This window comes from Brachyhypopomus gauderio, chromosome 3 (genome assembly GCF_052324685.1).
Source record: "Brachyhypopomus gauderio isolate BG-103 chromosome 3, BGAUD_0.2, whole genome shotgun sequence".
NCBI lineage: Eukaryota > Metazoa > Chordata > Actinopteri > Gymnotiformes > Hypopomidae > Brachyhypopomus > Brachyhypopomus gauderio.
The window spans coordinates 2376537-2395919 of NC_135213.1; the positions used below are offsets into that span (position 1 = coordinate 2376537).

The 19383-nt window shown below is 45.0% G+C and overlaps 1 protein-coding gene across 9 annotated transcripts in view; it reads left to right on the forward strand.

The window, feature by feature from the left end:
* Nucleotides 1-2758: 2758 nt before the first annotated feature.
* Nucleotides 2759-19383, forward strand: part of acacb (acetyl-CoA carboxylase beta) — a 28600-nt gene continuing 11975 nt past the window's right edge. Inside the window, exons 1-30 of one of the 9 annotated variants that reach the window (XR_013129856.1) lie at nucleotides 2759-3005; nucleotides 3564-4024; nucleotides 6944-7076; nucleotides 7718-7856; nucleotides 8014-8123; nucleotides 8347-8428; nucleotides 8718-8816; nucleotides 8956-9065; nucleotides 9532-9642; nucleotides 9995-10204; nucleotides 10830-11000; nucleotides 11102-11263; nucleotides 11379-11542; nucleotides 11853-12003; nucleotides 12116-12219; nucleotides 12511-12592; nucleotides 12679-12824; nucleotides 13803-13953; nucleotides 14083-14217; nucleotides 14434-14580; nucleotides 14873-15061; nucleotides 15368-15468; nucleotides 15863-15951; nucleotides 16382-16506; nucleotides 16838-16951; nucleotides 17044-17157; nucleotides 17327-17416; nucleotides 17558-17676; nucleotides 18044-18085; nucleotides 19107-19130. Coding sequence is in view for 8 of the 9 variants with exons in the window: in XM_076998908.1 (XP_076855023.1) it covers nucleotides 3645-4024; nucleotides 6944-7076; nucleotides 7718-7856; nucleotides 8014-8123; nucleotides 8347-8428; nucleotides 8718-8816; nucleotides 8956-9065; nucleotides 9532-9642; nucleotides 9995-10204; nucleotides 10830-11000; nucleotides 11102-11263; nucleotides 11379-11542; nucleotides 11853-12003; nucleotides 12116-12219; nucleotides 12511-12592; nucleotides 12679-12824; nucleotides 13803-13953; nucleotides 14083-14217; nucleotides 14434-14580; nucleotides 14873-15061; nucleotides 15368-15468; nucleotides 15863-15951; nucleotides 16382-16506; nucleotides 16838-16951; nucleotides 17044-17157; nucleotides 17327-17416; nucleotides 17558-17676; nucleotides 18044-18085; nucleotides 19107-19130 (3794 nt within the window). In the remaining variant the exon portion in view is untranslated. Of the gene's footprint in view, nucleotides 3006-3563; nucleotides 4025-4715; nucleotides 4862-5557; nucleotides 5714-6643; nucleotides 6853-6943; nucleotides 7077-7717; nucleotides 7857-8013; nucleotides 8124-8346; nucleotides 8429-8717; nucleotides 8817-8955; nucleotides 9066-9531; nucleotides 9643-9994; nucleotides 10205-10829; nucleotides 11001-11101; nucleotides 11264-11378; nucleotides 11543-11852; nucleotides 12004-12115; nucleotides 12220-12510; nucleotides 12593-12678; nucleotides 12825-13802; nucleotides 13954-14082; nucleotides 14218-14433; nucleotides 14581-14872; nucleotides 15062-15367; nucleotides 15469-15862; nucleotides 15952-16381; nucleotides 16507-16837; nucleotides 16952-17043; nucleotides 17158-17326; nucleotides 17417-17557; nucleotides 17677-18043; nucleotides 18086-19106; nucleotides 19131-19383 lie in introns of those variants that run through there. The other 8 variants (XM_076998908.1, XM_076998909.1, XM_076998914.1 and 5 more) reach the window with 8 other exon arrangements.

Genomic DNA, 19383 nt, shown 5'->3' on the forward strand with positions numbered 1-19383 from the left:
CCCACGCACACACATACACACACACACACAGTAAATTCTTGATTATTAATTCTGTAACATTGTTTATTCTGTAAAGTAGCAAGGTGAGGCAGTATACATAGGCGAGACAATGTTTATTTTAAACAGCATGTAACAGGTTCAAACACAATAATGTTTTACTTTAAACAACACATAATAGGTTCAAAAACGATAACATACAAAAAAATACAGAAACGCAACAGATTCTAAGACAATAACGTTTGTTTTAAACAACATTTAATAAGTTGCAAGCAGAGGTGGGTAGGAACACGTTACATTTACTCCGTTAAATTTACTCAAGTAGCTTTTTGGACAAAAATGTACTTGTAGGAGTAGTTTTAATATGAAAGACTTCTACTTTTACTTGAGTAAATATGTGGTGAGAAAAACGCGACTTTTACTCCGTTACAATCGGATTTGCGCCGCACGCTACCGTTATTTTCGTTTTGTAAATTTTGTTTTGTCTTTTCAGTGAGAATACTGACCAACGTATCGGCACCTGAGTATGAGTGACCAATCAAATGAAGCCGGTCAATCACGTGATCACATACGCAAACTTTCTCCACAGTAGCAAGAAAGTGACAGAAAAACCTACCGAGTATCCCTGACCTTACATACAGCCAATGTTTACATTAAAAACGTGTAAAAAGGACAGTTATATAATGCGCTGCAGGGTTGCCAAGTTTTCAAGATCACTTTTATTGAGATTTAAACCGGGGTGGGGGTTTGGGTGGTGAACGTAAATTGTTGACGGGGGGGGGGGGGGGGGGTGTAAAAGTGGTTGGCGCCAGAGCGAACTAGTAACTCATTGAATCATAAATATGGATCAGAGGTAAATAAACTAGATTTTTTTCAGCGTGAGAAATTGGATGTGTGGTGTGTAAGCGTGTGAAGACAGTCAAATGCGTGTGTCTCACGCTCAATGCATGAGAGTTTGCAACCTTGGCGCTGCCAATTGTGTCTGCAAACGTGTGGACATTTCAGCCTACAAGAACTCAACATCAAATATGAGGAAACACGATGTGATAAGTTTGCTGTATGTATAATTTTGTGTATATATCGCATTTGTGTATATTGTGCTATATCTCTGAGGCATAACGTTTGTATGATGTAATTATTAAATGTAACGCAGTGCAATACTACAAACCAGTTCTCACACTGATTGTACACACTAGCAATATAGGATGATTAATTCTGCTACAAATTGATTCAGTTGGTGTCAAGTTGTAGCTACACGTATTGGCTGACAGTCTCATCAGTTAGTGCCTTTGTGGAACACATTAAAGTTACACAGACCTAATAATTAGGAACAAACAAAAATACATATTATTTATAATAAATAATTTATATATATATTTATTTATAATAAATTATTTTTATCATTAAAAGTCATTGTTTCCCGTAATTCAATTTCCCATGATGTAATTTATTGACACGAGACAGTACTCATGCATTTACTCACTACTTGAGTAGCTTTTAATCAAAGTACTTTTTTACTTTTACTCAAGTAAATTTTTGGGATGCATACTTTTACATTTACTTGAGTAACATTTGGTTCAAGTAACTGTACTTTTACTTGAGTAAAATTGTTGAATACTCTACCCACCTCTGGTTGCAAGTCAGGGACACTTGCTCATTTGTAGATTTCAAGGTATTATCAATATAATTCACAAACCTTCTGAGGTCAAGTCCTGAAAGTTAAGATGCACTAAAAAGAAAATTGGGATACATATTAATCATTTGATTCAGATGTTTCAAGTTGTCTTTCTTCTTTAAAGAGCAAATGACATTCATTCTTAAGTGGTAAAGGTAATTTTTATCAGTGACAGATGTGGATTCCCACGACCCAGTTAGATGTAAAATGCCACATCCTTCCTGTACCAGACCTGACGACTGCTTACTGCCACCTAGTGGCTGGTGCTCTAAAACTATTTGAATGTTCTCACAATGTGATCCACACATAGATCACGCTTAATGTGATCTACATACAGTAATAACATAATTAGTAGTTTACTTATAATGCGACCCAATCACAATAATAACATAATGAGTAGATCACTCTTAATGTGATAAGGCAATTCTTTATTGATCCCACATTGGGGAAAGTATCAATGTTACATCAGCAATGAGGAAAGAACAAAAGCCTCAGATACACTAAATGTACATAAGAATTCTGAACATAAATAAGATTTAAAAATGAATGAATCACATTAATTAATCATATGAAATAATCACATGAAATAATCACGTGGTATAAACACATGAAATGATCACGTGTATTCAGCTGATCTTCAAAATTAAATTAAGTAATGAATGTATTTTCTTTCCCATTCAATAGCTCCAAGTAGAGAGTGTATGCAATGTCAAAATCTCAATTGAGAGAGAGAGAGAGAGAGAGAGAGAGAGAGAGAGAGAGAGTTTAGTCTTTGCTGTGTCATTTGAACCCAGACAAAATTCTGTTTCTTTATTCTTATTTTATTTATTATCCTACCGATATTAGCACACGACTTTATGGATTAAATGTTTTATAGCTACAAAAGTGTGTTTGCTTGACTTGTAAGGAGGCATATTATAATATGCAGAACTGGTCGCTAAGGTCGTTTTTTGAAGAGTAACGCTAAGTGATAGAGGCGCTAACAGTTGCGTTTGAAGTGAGTAAAGCCGTTCCCTCGTTGCAGAGTTTTATGCTCCTAGTTGTCGGTAATCCTTGTAACAAGTGCCCATGAAGTATTTCTGACCTTTCGCTTCAGGGTGCCAGATATACCCTAGGAAGTGATTTGTGAGGAGCGCCTGGACCTCATGTCCGTGTTTCACACCGAGAGCTGACCTTTCACACAGATGTCTTAGGGCCGAGACAGTGCGCTATGTCGCGGCTACTGCGGACGGAAGAGCCGCTCTCTCTTCAGCCGGAGTAATACGGTCATTTCGCTGCTCATTTCGCTATCACCAAAGCGCGGAAGACGATTGGGAATTTCTTAAGTTTCCAGGTTTGCTCTCAACATTTATTTCGAATCGTTTACTACGGAGACTACATTTAAATCTGAAATGTGCACATTTCATTATAATTCCTCCTCTTAGTCTTAACTGTATTACTAATTGTATTATGAATGTATTTCTATTACAAGGTTACTCTGTTTCCCACTCCTAGCACTACGTTCCTGTATTTCTTCTTCAATGAAATCATACTCAGAGATAAAACTAATAAAATAACCCTGATCTATTGTACATACCGGAGGGCACTAAATGCAGACGTGTTCCCAGAAGCTACTAACGCAAGTCTGTTCTCATCGTTGGTCTCGTCACAGCAGGACACGAGAGTTGTTGTAGTTAGTACAGCTGTTTAATCTGAGAGCACAATTCTCTGAATTGATTGACTGATCATAGAGTTGCCTTTGCCTGACGTGGAAAAGTTTACACTGAATATTGATTTTATTAATAATGCAGCAATTTGGTTCTTAGTTGAACATTTTATACTGTAAGAAATAATTTGGAACTCTGATTTCTAAAAAATATTGAGTGTGTAAATGTTGTATTTTGCTATTCAGCAGAACCCAAGATATCAGATGTAGGCCAGTAACCAGCACCTTGGAGAATGAACCCATTCAGAAGGGAAATGTTTTGTGCTGATGGGTCGTGAGGCCTCCTCTATTACACCAGACAGCATGGATGAACCTCCCCCGACGAACCACAGTTCAGCTCCCCATCTCACCAGCTCCTCACGGTCCACTGAACGGACACCTCCAGAACCAGTGTGCCAGTCCGACGTTACCATGGCTAGCACTGAAGTTACCACATCCAGGTATAGAAAGTCTGCGGAAGCCAGAGAGAAGCTCAAGTTTATCTTGGGAGCGTCTGAAGACAACTCATCTGATGATGAACCCCCGAGTGCGGGACAGGCCGCCAAACCCCCCACTGCCCCTCGGGCCACAGAACCCCTGGGAACGACAGCCTCTACCTCACAGGAGACACCGCCCCCCTGCCCTGCTGCCTTGTCCACGAGCATGAGGTAGGAATCCCACGCTGCAGTAACACCGTAGTTATATAAGTGCAGCCCCTTGTAAACTACACCATCCAGTCACACTCTCTTATATGTAAGCAAAGTGTTTATCCTTGTATCTTGCTTGTGGCTTTATTTTACTTATTGTACTTTCATTACTACCCATTTGAAATAAATAAAGAATTGCTTTCGGCTGGGATTATTTTAAAGATAAAAAAAACTGCTGTTTATATTTTCCAACGCCAGCCTGTTGCTTTTGATTGTCCTCTCTGGTTTTGTTTTATGCTCTGCTGTCTAAACACCAGCAGGGGGCACAGTTGAACACGATATGCTGAATCAGACTTCTGGATTATCTTAGTCACACTCAGCCCTGCAGCTGGTCACATGACCTCCGTATGCCAGGGGGCTGCCTGTTATGATCTCATGCCACATGGCTATTAATGGAAGCTCTCTGACATTGACTCAGTGACACACAGAATAGTGTAAAAGCATTATCCAAAGATTTGGCAAACACTCTGTATATCCCCACTCCTGTCAGTCCATGGGGAATACCGTACATAGCACTGCTGATCTGTGTGTACTGGTGTGTAGAGTAAGTCATGTCGATTTGTTTATTTGACCTGTGAGAAGAATATGGGCAGGACAGATTCTTCCATGGTAGGTCAGTGTGAACAGCGGAGGGACTAGTCAGTGGCACTGAGGGGCTTTATGAATACCATACCAGGCTGTTGGAGGCCCTGTCCAGGAGTCACCTATCTGAAACTGCTTTTCTGGTCGATTACGGACAACCACAGAGTGGGACGCAAACAGCATGTGGGCTCTTTAAGAAGAACCATGGGTCAAGAGGTGAGCGAGGACCAGGAATGTGGGGTCATAGGTCAGCTTTTTGGAGTTGATTGAGGGAATTTCAGTTTAAGTTAGTGCTGAATTAAGCAGAACTGGACACTATCCTGCTAAGCCACTCTCCTAACCTGGTGGTGTTTTAACACAAGTTGCCCGGAGGCGTTCTGACCCTGAGTGTTTTAGCAAATGAGAAATCCAGGTGCATGGCCTTTCCTGGTGGATCTGTGCTAAACTGCGGTTTTGCAGTGCAGTGCTGATGGCGAGTGTGGTCACTTTCGACCTGCGGGTCTATAGACATGCTCCTTTTGACTCTCCAGAGCTGTGAGTTGCACAGTGAAGCTATATTGGGCTTTGGTACAATGTGTTCTGAGTGCGGATGCACTGCGTGCTGTGCGGGGTGTTATGTTTCCTGGGGCTGATATGCCGTGATAACGGAAGCCCCCGCGCAGGCTCTTCCACCAGACGTCCGAAACATGTGCCGGTGGTTTAAAGAGTTGTTTTGGCGTTCGTGTGGGGGAGGAGACACAGAGTGAGAGGGGGTGTGAGCACGGAGGAGGGGTGAAGGAGGGATATGCTGAGGACTGAGAGAGAAAGAGACAGAGGGGGAGAGAGAGAAGGAGAGCGTGAAGGGTGGGGGTTTGTGTCAGAGGGTGGAGACGAAACAAAGAAATGAGGAAGAGGGAGGGGTATGAGGGAGAGAGACCCAGGAAGAGTTAGAGCGGGGCAGTAAGGGGGAGCAGCGAGAGAACAGAGCACACGAGGCGCTCGGGTCCTGGCGCGAGAGCGGGCGTCCGCGGCTGGCGGCATGGGGGGCGACGGAGGGCCAGCTCACAGCTGGCTGCAGGAGCTCAGGAGGTCAGTACCACCCCACGGCCTTCTCCACCCTCCGCGAGCCACCGCCAGACGTGCACCACCCACCACACATGCGCTCGGGGCTTCATGCGGGCAGAACGGGCGGGCTTTTGTGCTCGCCGCACATCTGCGACGTTGAGCTGTGTGAAGTGGGCGGAGCTGTTCGGAGCGGTAAAGCAATCACCACGCAGGAAACGCCGCTCGCACGACGCCAGGCAGAGATGCACACGAGCTGTATAACTCACTACACCCTCACCCACCCTCTGTGCTGCTCTCTCATCCCAGACGGCTGGGGGAAGTGGCCAGAAAGTTTGCGCTGTCTTTACTTTAGTAGAGAGGAACGCCTTTAAAAGTCGCTTTAGGGCAAAAAAGGGCAGGGGGAGGGGAGGAGTCTGTAATCGTGAAAGGAAAATCCTTCACATCACCAGAGGCAGTGGGGCGGGATCTCACACACACCAGAGGACACAATATATAACATATCAGTGCAGTTAATGTTATGAAATGTTCTAACAACAAAAAACTTGGTACATTAATTAAGCTATAAAAAGTTAGAAATAAACTTGGAACAAAACGTTTAAAAAATGCTTCTAAGTTTAATTAAATATTCATTCTTGTATACATGCATGTATCCCTTTAACCTCTCAGGGCTGGTACTTTAACTCATAACCCATGCAGTTCTCTTTTTTAATTAATTAATAATTTTATTATTTACTTTTACTTTTTATCTATTGTTGTTGCCATAGCACCACAGCATTAGAGGAAGTTTTAAAGTCCAGATTCTCAGGGCTGGGGGGGTGGGGGGTTTGGTGGGGGGGAGCCCCTCCTGCCTGTGGCTCCACTGATAAGGCACTGTGCTGTAATTGGCTACCGAGGGCCATGTGACGACCCACCATGTGACCAGCCCCCTGTATGTATACAAGTCACTCTAGAGAACAGACTGTTGGAGAACACTACTGCCAATTTAAGCAGCTGGACCTGGCAGGCCTGAGGGGTTTGTGATTGGTGAGATCTGGTGGGCCTGAGGGGTTTGTGATTGGTGAGAGGTGGTGGGCCTGAGGGGTTTGTGATTGGTGAGAGGTGGTGGGCCTTCACTTCACCAGAAGTCTGAAGCTTATCTGGAAGTCCTGCAGAGAAGTGAAAGGGTAGAACTTCCTGCAACACCTACTTGTGTGTGGAGGTATTTATCTGCAGTAAAATACATCACGTGTGTGTGCATGCATGTGTGTGTTTCAGGCCTAGCATGTCCGGGCCCCACCTGGTGAGGAAAGGTCGTGAGCAGAGGAAGATGGACGTGCCCAGGGACTTCACTGTGGCCTCACCAGCCGAGTTTGTCAAGCGATTTGGAGGAACCCGCATCATAGACAAGGTGTGTGTGTTTATTTTACTTTTTCAATACCAAAACTCATAATCATACTTTGAGGCTGTGCACATCCTTCATTCTCCAAAGGTGGTACAGCAGGCACACGATCTCCAGCTGTAGAGAAGTCCAGCTTTAGCCAACTTTGTGTGCATGGTGTTTGTGTGCAGGTTCTGATTGTGTTCACGGTGTTTGTGTGCAGGTTCTGATTGTGTTCATGGTGTTTGCGTGCAGGTTCTGATTGTGTTCATGGTGTTTGTGTGCAGGTTCTGATTGTGTTCATGGTGTTTGTGTGCAGGTGCTGATTGTGTTCATGGTGTTTGTGTGCAGGTTCTGATTGTGTTCACGGTGTTTGTGTGCAGGTTCTGATTGTGTTCACGGTGTTTGTGTGCAGGTTCTGATTGTGTTCACGGTGTTTGCGTGCAGGTTCTGATTGTGTTTACGGTGTTTGTGTGCAGGTTCTGATTGTGTTCACGGTGTTTGTGTACAGGTGCTGATTGTGTTCACGGTTCTTGTGTGCAGGTTCTGATTGTGTTCACGGTTCTTGTGTGCAGGTTCTGATTGTGTTCACGGTGTTTGCGTGCAGGTTCTGATTGCGTTCACGGTGTTTGTGTGCAGGTTCTGATTGTGTTCACGGTGTTTGTGTGCAGGTTCTGATTGCTAACAACGGCATCGCTGCAGTGAAGTGCATGCGCTCCATCCGCCGTTGGTCCTATGAGATGTTCCGCAACGAAAGGACCATCCGTTTCGTCGTCATGGTAACGCCCGAAGACCTGAAGGCCAACGCAGGTAAGATTTCAGTATAAAAGTCCCACTCCACCATGACCCCCAGGATGTCCTTTAAAGAAAAAGTCCTCTCTTGTAATGGTGGATGTAGGTTTGCTTCATTATTGACGTGTTTGGTAGCATTTTGAATCAAACATGACTCAGAGTTTTGGTACTTCAGAGTACATTAAAATGGCGGACCACTATGTGCCAGTCCCTGGAGGACCCAACAACAACAACTACGCCAACGTTGAGATGATTGTGGACATCGCGAAGAGAATCCCAGTGCAGGTACCAGTCCTGAACTGAGGTCTGATACACCAGGAGCATTGGTTTGTTTGGGATTAGCTTTTAGAGAATGTCACATAAGATGGAAATCCCAAAGATTACCCAGCAGGTTTTTTAGACAGAATGTAAATGTGTGTGTTACTGGGGACCCTGGATTTTAGATGGGTACAAGAAGTTTTGCCTGATGATGATTGTGATGGTGATGATGGTGATGGTCTATCTTCAGGCAGTGTGGGCTGGCTGGGGCCACGCCTCAGAAAACCCCAAGCTTCCCGAGCTGCTGCATAAAGCTGGGATCTCCTTCCTAGGTACCTCCACCAGAACACAGCATAGCTTTCTGCTCAGAGACTGAACCTATTTCTTTCATGTGTCGCTCTCTTTGATGAAAAAATAACCTCCTGGAGGTCTAGACTTGGTCTGTATCCAAGAAACCACGATTTTCCATACCTCAAGTGTTTCCCAGAACTATTGCAATGTTAAAAATATACATTAGACTGTTCTTACGTTCTCTACCAGCGTAAGACAAGCCCTTTGTGTCCAGTGTTTCTGAGTTCTCTCTGTCTCTTTCGTGGTGTGTTGTACCTTCATCCATTCCAGGACCCTCCAGCAAAGCCATGTGGGCCCTGGGAGATAAAGTGGCATCCTCCATCGTAGCCCAGAGCGCGGGCATCCCCACCCTCCCCTGGACAGGGTCTGGTAATGCACTGCCCCGTCCTCTCCTCCACCACCATCTCACACACAGCCTGTTGGACATGTTTGTATCTGGCAACACAGCACCATGTCAGAATTAGCCTTTCGAATTTGAAAGCCACTAGCTGTGTGTCTGTCCCTGCAGGCCTGAAGGTGTCGTGGGGGGAGGAGGAGCAGAAGCTCGGTCACATGATCAGCGTTCCACCAGAGCTCTACGCCCAGGGCTGTGTGAGAGACGTGGATGAAGGCATGGCGGTAAATACACCACCTGCTCCACTTGCACACACATTCCACCTAGACACCTTTTACATTATCTGGCTTTTGTATCTCATCCTTTTATTTACAGCACACCATAAAATCCCACAGTAAAGTCAAAGGATTTAAACTATTTAAAATCAGAAGAATGACAGGCAAAAAATGAGAAAACAGACAAAAATATAAAAATAATTAAAACAAGAAAATGCAGCAAAACAAGAGCTTTGGGTAAGCTGTTTGCAGAAACACAATGACCAAAAACTAAATGAGAAAAAAAGGTTTTCAAATTTCAAAGTTTCAAAGTCCTGCTCTGTTATTTTGCCTTACTCACGTTGTGTTGAGTGGTTGCTAGTGTGTGTGACAGTGAAGCACCATGGACTCTGAGGGTCACACACTCTAGTGGCATGTCCTTTCAGCAGAGTCTCAGGAGTCCGTGCAGTACATGTGTGCTGTGTTCGGTCCACAGGGGGCGGAGAAGATCGGCTACCCCGTGGTCATCAAGGCGTCAGAGGGCGGCGGGGGGAAGGGCATCAGGAAGGTGGACTGTGCTGAAGATTTCCCCGGCTTCTTCAGACAGGTGCGGGCGCTCCTCACCCAAACACCCTCATGCCCTGCTTACCAGGACACAGGACGGATACTACACCCAAACCAGCCTGCCCCTTAAACCGCTCCCGTCACTGACGTAAACCTATCTCTGTACTTAACCAAATCATTAAAAAAAACTATATACTGCTCTGTATTAGTGCTTTCAAAAACCTTTTGCAGAGCTGAACAGCTTTTCAAAACAACACCACTCTGTGAAAGTCTGGGTCGGCGTTTTGCTGTCGGCTGTAAAACACACTCATTGCTTCGCATAACGTCAGCAGAGCTTCCGCACCAGGACCGCGCTGCGTCTCCGTTCGTTAATGTTTCTCCCGCCGCTCGTCCAGGTCCAGGTGGAGATGCCTGGCTCGCCCATTTTCGTCATGCAGTTGGTCCGGCACGCACGCCACCTGGAGGTCCAGATCCTGGCGGACGAGTACGGCGAGGCAATATCGCTGTTCGGACGCGACTGCTCCATCCAGCGACGCCACCAGAAGATCATCGAGGAGGCCCCCGCCACCATCGCCTCGACCAACACCTTCGAGCAGATGGAGCAGGTGGGTGGGGTTTTGGCAACAGAGCGACGTAGGTCTGCAGTGCCTACCTGAAAATGACCCATTCCCCATTCTGAATGTAAAATTGTTCACATACATTCTTCCAAAAAAAATAGAGCAAGGAGCCAGCTGCAACTTCATAATTTGTTCAGAATTGGTAGCTGTGGAGACATCCAATGTTTGAAAATTTTTGTACACATACGAATGCCTAATAAAACTCAAGATATACTGCAGTTAAGCTCTTTGTCTTGATTGGTACTGGGTATTTGTACTGTAAAACAGAGCAGATAAGGGCTAACTGAAAACTAGCGCAACTGTTGAGCATGTTTATCACCATGTTTCCGATGTTGGTGTTCCTGTTCCAAATCTGGAGTGAAACTGTTTCAGTTCTGATTCGAAATATGAGATTAATAGCATTTGGTGACATAGACAAGCCATTATTTGTCTATTAAACATTTTCCTCACACTAGGACATAGATTAATGTCTACAGTAGAATACTATCAGGCTAACCGCTCTGGCAAAAGTGGGAAAGAGGGCAGTAAAGATTTTAGGGTGTTCATTTATTATAATTTTTTTTTTACAATCTTGTTGTAAGCAGTGAGGCGTGTGTGTGTGTGTGTGTGTCAGTTCGCAGTCCACATGGCTAAGATGGTAGGCTATGTGAGTGCGGGCACTGTTGAGTACCTGTTCTCCAAGGACGGCAATTTCCACTTCCTTGAGCTGAACCCCAGGCTACAGGTGGAGCACCCCTGCACGGAGATGATCGCAGACGTCAACCTGCCTGCCGCCCAGCTTCAGGTAACACACACACACACACTGATTTAAATCCACATCAGTCAGTGGTCAGGCACAGGTAAGACTGGTGATGCAGATCACGTCCTGTGTTGCTGTGTCTGCAGATAGCAATGGGGATCCCTCTGCACAGGATTAAGGACATACGCGTGCTATATGGTGAGACGGCGTGGGGGGACACGCCCATAAATTTTAAATCCCCGGAGTGCATCCCCTGCCCCCGTGGACACGTCATCGCAGCTCGCATCACGAGTGAGAACCCAGATGAGGTGAATGAGAATTAGTATTATTCTAAGGTGCAACTCTGAGATATTTTGGCTGTACTGTAAGTGTGGAATACAGTATGGTGATTATAAACCGGGCCATGATCCGGGTGTTTTCCAGGGCTTTAAGCCGAGCTCGGGCACTGTGCAGGAACTGAACTTTCACAGCAGTAAGAACGTGTGGGGCTACTTCAGCGTCGGGGCCGCGGGGGGTCTGCACGAGTTCACTGACTCCCAGTTCGGCCACTGCTTCTCCTGGGGCGAGAACCGCGAGGAGGCCATCTCGTGAGTGTCGATGGACGTCGCTGCTGCTACGATTGCACTGGTGGCTTATTGTACTAAGAAAAATGCAACATACTAGGAGAAGACAAGTACATGTATGGATTGTCTCCCACACACTGACTAATCTGCCAGTGGTGAATCCAGTCTAAAGCTTAACCTGGATCTCAGAAACTTTCCCTAATTCGTCCCAGGATGAATTTGCTCTGTTGCTAAGAGAATCTGCCCTTGTCTGATAATTTGTTGATAAAATGTCTTTTTCAGATCAATTATTGAATAACTTAGTAATTCTATGTTTATTTGGTGCTCTTCATAGTAACATGGTGGTTGCCATGAAGGAGCTGTCCATCCGTGGGGATTTCCGGACGACGGTCGAGTACCTCATTAAACTGCTAGAAACGGAGAGCTTCAGGAACAACGAGACTGACACGGGCTGGCTGGACCTCCTGATCGCAGAGAAAGTGCAGGTTCAGAGTCCTGGAAAGAAGATAAAGAAAATCACAGTGGCTTTTTAATCTGTAATGGTAGAGTGGGCTATCTCAAGGCACCAGTGTAATGTTCTGTACTTGTGTTCTCCAGGCTGAGAGACCAGACACCATGCTGGGGGTGGTATGCGGAGCGCTTCATGTAGCCGATGCCAGTTTCAGGAAAAGCATGTCTAACTTTCTACACTCTCTGGAGAGGTGAGCGCTTCATCTGTAACTGTATCTGTGCCACAGTTTTTCTGGACTACACTACATTTACAGTTCATCTGTACTACACATAGTTAATTTGTAATCCTATACAGCATATAGGTCTCATCTAACAGATTTATAAGAGCCAGTTAAATGTACCAAATCTAATCTAAATCTCATCAGATAACTGGACCTATGTGGAAAGTTCTCTCTGGTAAAGTGATGTGATCACCTATGTAATGTGTCACTCTACACACAAATCAGAGATACACTTATGTCTGTTGTGTCACTTGTGCTCAGGGGTCAGGTTCTGCCTGCAGCCAGCCTGCTTAACACCGTGGAGGTGGACCTGATCTACGAGGGGGTCAAATACTGTCTCAAGGTAACAGAGGATGAGGTAAACTAGCGTCTCCATGTTAAAGCTCGTGTCATTCCTCTAAGCTATCTGGTCCTGTGTGTGTTGTCAAGGTGGCCCGTCAGTCCCCCACCACCTACGTGATCATCATAAATGGTTCCGACATCGAGATCGACGTCCACAGGCTTAGCGACGGCGGCCTGCTCCTCTCTTACAGTGGCAGCAGTTACACCACCTACATGAAGGAGGAAGTAGAGAGGTTCCACTTCCTGTCTCTTTACAACTCTTAAATTGGTTGATAATATCAAAATGTTAAAAGTTGCAGTAAAAGTAACTCACCCTATTCCAGAAGCACTATTGTCCTACAAAGTTTACTCTTAATCTAACAGAACAGGTATTTAGCGTACAGGTAGTTTGCAGCAGGTAGGTGTCCAGGAACTGTTAAACTGTACATGTTAAAAAAAGAGGAAATCACAGTCCTGTGTGGTTCTTAAACATCTCCGTTTGCAGGTACTTTAGTTTAAAAATACATACTATAATGAAGATGCAGTCCCAAGAACTGGTTAAATAACCCAACATTATGTAAGTTGAAGTATTACATCATTATATCTCATTGAAGGATTTTCACTTCATTATATTTAAAGATGACGTCAACTCACACCACCAAACACCTGCAAGATAATGTTGCTTTGAGCAACTATGACCTCGGCAGAGACAATAAACTATACACGAAGACCCACAAAGACTCAAAAAGAGGCTTTCAGCTCAATGATAAGATCTTTCCCAGTACTGATAGCGGTGTTTCTCTACCGAAACACTGAAACTGTTTCCCTGCCATGGGAACGTTGTGGAATGGTCCTTTGTATACTTGCTCAGAGCCTTGGGACCTCCAGGCTTTCACTCTGTACTCAGTGCTCAAACTTTCTTCCTACAGATATAAAACTTTTAACCTACAGATATAATTTTATTACATCACCTGCCAGCCAATGGCAGTATCTTGATGAGTGTGGCTACAGAAAGCAATCACTTTGCAGGGAATACTACTGAAGCTGTTATAGTGAGAAAAAAAGACCCAATTCAGCATCTAAAATCTCATGCTTAACTTAAATTTGGTAAATTTGGTGTCTTCTGACATTAACATCTATTTATGGTAGCTAAATTGTGGGCAGTGGGTAGGGTTTTACTCATAAGGAGGATCATCTTCTCAGGATCATCAGCCTGAATGTTCTCTCTGCAGCTACCGGATCACCGTGGGCAACAAGACGTGTGTGTTTGAGAAAGAGCGCGACCCCACCGTGCTCAGGTCACCCTCGGCTGGCAAGCTGCTGCAGTTCCTCGTGGAGGATGGAGGTCATGTCATGTCAGGACACCCATACGCCGAGATCGAGGTGAGATCCCCAGGGATCCACCGAGCACAAAGCAACCAGATCAAATTTAGCATGGTCATGGGTTGGACCAGAGTTGATAAAGATGAGGATGTTCTATGACCATGGGATCTGGCTGGCTGTGTTTTGCAGGTGATGAAGATGGTGATGACTCTGGTGGTGCAGGAATCAGGCTGCATTCACTTTGTGAAGAGACCCGGAGCAGTGCTGGAGGCTGGTTGTGTGGTGGCCCGCATGGACCTGGATGACCCCAGCACCGTTCACCCCGTACGTAGATCGACCCGTGTCTTTCATTCTCAATTCCTTCTCAGATCAATCATGTTTCAAGTATCTTACATGTCTTTATAACCGCAATGTTTTAACTACATTATATACAGTGTAAAAAAACAACCTGACAGAAGATTGATCAGCTGACTAAGGGGTTGGGTGATTTTAAACCCTGCTCAACAGCCATTCTTGTGTCAATCCGTCCACCTTCTCCAGGTGCTGCTGAACACAGAAGCCTTACCTGCCCAGGAGTCCCTGCCCATGGTGGGGGAGAAGCTGCACCAGGTTTTCCACAGCGCCCAGGAGAACCTGGCCAAGGTTATGGACGGCTACTGCCTCTCAGAGCCCTACTTCAGCAACAGAGTAAGACCTGCAGAAACACTGTCTGTCTTCAATGACAGACCAAGCAGAGCTCATTCTGGAACATTCTCAGTGTTCTCATGCAACAACTCTGCATGTAAAATGAGTTTTACAAGGACATATCTGTATTTTCTTATCCAAAAAAGATGCGTTTCAAACACTGAATACATTCTAATACATCGAATGAACACTGAAGTGTTTCAGCATGGGTGTTTTTCCTTGACTCTATTGTGTCGCTGTCTTGACTCCGCCCCCTGACTCCATCCCTGACTCCGCCCCCTGACTCCTTGTGCAGCTGAATAAGTGGGTGGACACCCTGATGCACACGCTGCGTGAGCCCTCCCTCCCCCTGCTGGAGCTGCAGGACATCATGACCAGCGTGGCGGGCCGCATCCCCATGACAGTGGAGACTGCCATTCGCAAGGTTATAGCCCAGTATGCCAGTAACATCACCTCTGTGCTCTGCCAGTTTCCCAGTCAGATGGTGAGTGACCAGAACGCCGTCTTATACTCGTCTTATACTCATGAGAATGTTTCAACACTTGTGCATGATCTTAAAGTATAACAAAGCTTAACACATCTCACAGAAGTTCAGCCTGTAGTAAACATTTAACATGCTAACTGTTCAGTAGTGTATATGCAGTAACACTACACTATAAATAAGAGAGAATGCAACAAACACCATCATGTGCAACAGTATGTACAAATGCAGGTGAGCTGGACACACAGTCCACCTCGTTGATGAGCCTGACAGCTCCTGGACCTCCACTCTGTGTTTCCTGTGCTACAGATAGCGAACATCCTGGACAGCCATGCGGCCACGCTCCAGAAGAAAACAGACCGTGAGCTTTTCTTCATGAACACGCAGAGCATCGTACAGCTGGTCCAGAGGTGGGAGCTTCGTGCATCGTCACTGCCCAAGAAATCACACACGCTAGAAGACAACAGCTTAACACACACAGTTCACTGTTTTCCTTGTTTACACTGTAGTGAGGCAATAAAGCAAAGGTACTGTCCAAAGTCACTGATGTCCCTCTCAGTAACGTCTAACTGCACTAATGTTTTGGGTTGAGACATTTTCCTTCAAAATGCTATTTGGAGTTAGTTTCATCTAAAGATCAGCTGGCACCAATATATACATTTTTAAATGGCTGGTGTTACCCAGTATTTCATTAATGGAGACTCCTAACTGACAGGGCTTAAAATTGAATGTGTGTGGAAGACATCCCTTAATTGAGTTCGGTATCCTACCCCTGACCTGATGTGAGTTTGTTTGTTTGTACAGGTATCGCAGTGGTATTCGAGGTTATATGAAATCCGTAGTCTTGGATCTGTTACGGCGCTACCTGCAGGTGGAGAAGCAGTTCCAGCAAGGTACTAACATTCACTCTCGCTCTCGAAGAAGAAGAAAAAACCAGCCATCTGTCTGAATCGCCTGAATTCAAAATCAACATTGTAAACTTTGTAGATAACAAAGGAGGACTTTCCAGGTCCAGTCCAGCCAGGGCAACATCTTCCCTGCTTCGCCCACCACAGCTCATAAAGCCGTGGTCCAACAGTTGCCTTTGGTGTATTGTAACTCACCTCACCCCATTCAGATGTTTCTGAAGGCCTTAATTACCTGCACCAGGTGTGCAAAACTAGGGATTGAGGACCACCATTGGGTTGAGGCTCCTGCCAACATTTAAACATTAGTATATTTCATCTCAATAAAAAAAATCTTTTGAGAGGAACCAGAGTAGGAACCCTGTGCTCTGGCTTTCCTGAAGAAGCACCACAATGTTTTTTTTCCCTCTGCTCCCAGCTACCTATGATAAATGTGTGATAAACCTGAGGGAGCAGTACAAGCCAGACATGACACCTGTGCTGGAGTTCATCTTCTCCCACGCGCAGGTTTCCAAGAAGAACGTCCTCACCACCATGCTCATAGTAAGCCCTTTGCATTCCTGCTTGTTCACGTAGCATGCAGTCTAATCCAGACGTAGTCAGTATCCCATCGCTGACTCCAGAATGTAGAAGCAACCCCCTGACGAGCTGATGTAGCTGTTTCTCAGCTACGTTCTCTGTCTTGTGGTTTGCCATCACTCTGTAATATTCTGCTTCTGCTATCATGTGCCGTGCCCATCAACATAAAAGCTAAAGCAGCTGTGTTGAACCTAAACCCTTACTGTCTTAAAATGTTTTATGTTTAGCAGAGGGGTGTGTTATCTACACTAGCCCTTATTCTGTTGAAGAGATTGTCACTTGATCTGATTGGCAGGACCAGCTGTGTGGGCGGGACCCGACACTGCCAGATGACGTGGTGGACATTCTCAATGAGTTCACCCAGCTCAGTAAGATGGAGAACTCCAAAGTTGCTCTGTGCGCGAGGCAGGCAAGTAGAGGAGTGACGGCCTCTCACTTCTGACCTTTGACTTAATCATACAGTTTGGGCATAACTGGTAAGGGGTCTGTCTCCATTTACAGGCACTGATTGCATCTCATTTACCATCATACGAAGTGAGACACAACCAGGTGGAGTCCATCTTTCTGTCTGCCATAGACATGTATGGCCACCAGTTCTGCCCAGAGAACCTCAAGGTGAGTTTACTGACTTCAGCCAGTCAGGGTGACTGATTTAAAGGGCCCTAGATTAGAGGTGCCCTACATGTAATGCAGCCCTTGGGGAAACCCCTGCGTCCCATACCCATCCTTGAGTCCCATCACAATGACCCCTCACGTGGTCTCCTTACATTGTCTCCTCCCACAGAAGCTCATTCTGTCCGAGACCTCCATCTTTGACGTTTTGCCCACTTTCTTCTACCATAGTAACCATGTGGTGTGCATTGCTGCCTTGGAGGTAACATTCCTTTCCTCCGAGTTTTTCTGCTGTTCTGAACAGAAGCTTGTGATGGACACAGATGCTTCAATGCAATCATATTTCATCATTGTTATATGTTTAATGTTATCACTGTGCTCATTTTGGTGTTTGCACATGCAGGTTTATGTGCGGAGGGCTTACATAGCATACGAGCTCAACAGTCTGCAGCACCACCAGCTGCAGGACGGCACATGTGCCATTCACTTCCAGTTCATGCTGCCCTCCTCCCACCCCAACAGGTATCCCAGAGTCCTCTCTGCTGCCTTAGTCTGATCAGCACCACCCACCTGTGGGGGGGTCTCGGCTTCTAGATCGTTCTATCTGAGTTCATTTGTTTAAACTCCCTGAGTGCTCCCTAGTAGCATCATAAGAACCAGTAGTTACAAACCTCGTGTCAGTAATGCAATGGTAACATTAGACACCACAACAAAACTGGATTTAGTAGTTATATGGGAGATGTGCTATTTTGAGGGTATTTGATTTTTTTATTACTTTTCATTAGTGTTTGAAATGCCAATGATTGCGGTTTATTCTTTCTCTGTATCATACCCACCTCTATCTCCTATAGTCATTTTTACTGCATCTCTGTATTTTTTCCCATAAAAGAGAGCCGTACCCGAGAGTGAACACCTCCATGTCCAGACACACGTAATGGCCTCTCCTTCTTTAAGCCACTAATGTTATAACTGTGCAAGGTGTGAAGTAACATTGTTCTCACCATGCTAAAGACCCTATAGCCTTATATAGAGACTATGTGGCAGGGCTAGCTGAGCTAAAAGGGCTAACGGTGCTAGCAGTGCGGTCGGTACTAGCTCAGTTAAAAAGGTTAACGGTGCTAGCGGTAGTAGATTAGCTAAAGGGGTTGACGGTGCTGTATATGGACCAAAAGGTATAGCGCTGCTAGTTGAGCTAAGGTGGCTAAAGGACGCAAGCGAAGGAAGCTTCACTACACTCATCCCCACTACCCACCTTGTATAGTACATCCCCACTACCCACCTTGTATAGTACATCCCCACTACCCACCTTGTCCTGTACAGCTCTCTCACCAATCTGATTCACTTCCATTCTGTGTTATAACCATATATCTGTTCAGTTGCATTCTGTACTTTGCATGTGTATTAAAAAAAGAAAGGAAAGTACGAACTAAAAAAAACATGCAAATGTAATGGTCTTTCCAAGAAATTATTGGTGAATTTTTTAAAAAAGCATTCTTGAGTGAACTCTTTGGGGGAGAAAACCTGGAAACTCCCACAGTCTTCTTGTGCTTAAAGTCAACTCGTGAAAATATTTCATTTTTAATATCTGATTCAAACTAACTGTGTATTCAAAATGTTCCAATTATTTGCTGTTGAGACCATTAAAAACGTAATATTATGCAGTTTTGGGGTTTGGCCAAAATTGTATATATAAATAAGAAATGTTTTATGAAGTTCCCAAGTAGGACCTCCCACTAAAGCACTCCCATCTCTTGTAGTCTGATCTTTCTGATGTTTAACACAATAACAGTGTCCTGGAAACAGACACCACCATGAGTTCTAATGTGTTTTTCATTTTCAAAGATTGCATTTTTCTGCTTTGTAGCAAGGCACCTAGAGGTTAGAGATTAGAATTTGAGGTTGATGCACAGGTGTTAGTTGCTAACACTCACCTGTGCGTGCTCTGCTTACAGAGGGAGCAGTCCCATGCTGAACAGGTAGAGTACAAGCTCCTCCCCTCCTGCCAGTCAGCTGACGCTGTATACTGTCCTGGTTTGGCTCTCTGTGTGCAGCAATGCATGTTGTGTGCACCATCTTGCTTTCATTAGTCTATTAAAATTGCATTTAGGAAGTCAGACATGGCACGTCAACCAATGCCAACGTTGGCTGTATGACAATTGGTTGAATAAGTTGTCGGTTTCATGTCCTTCCTAATTCTGTTTTTTACATTTATTTATTCTTTTTGCTTTG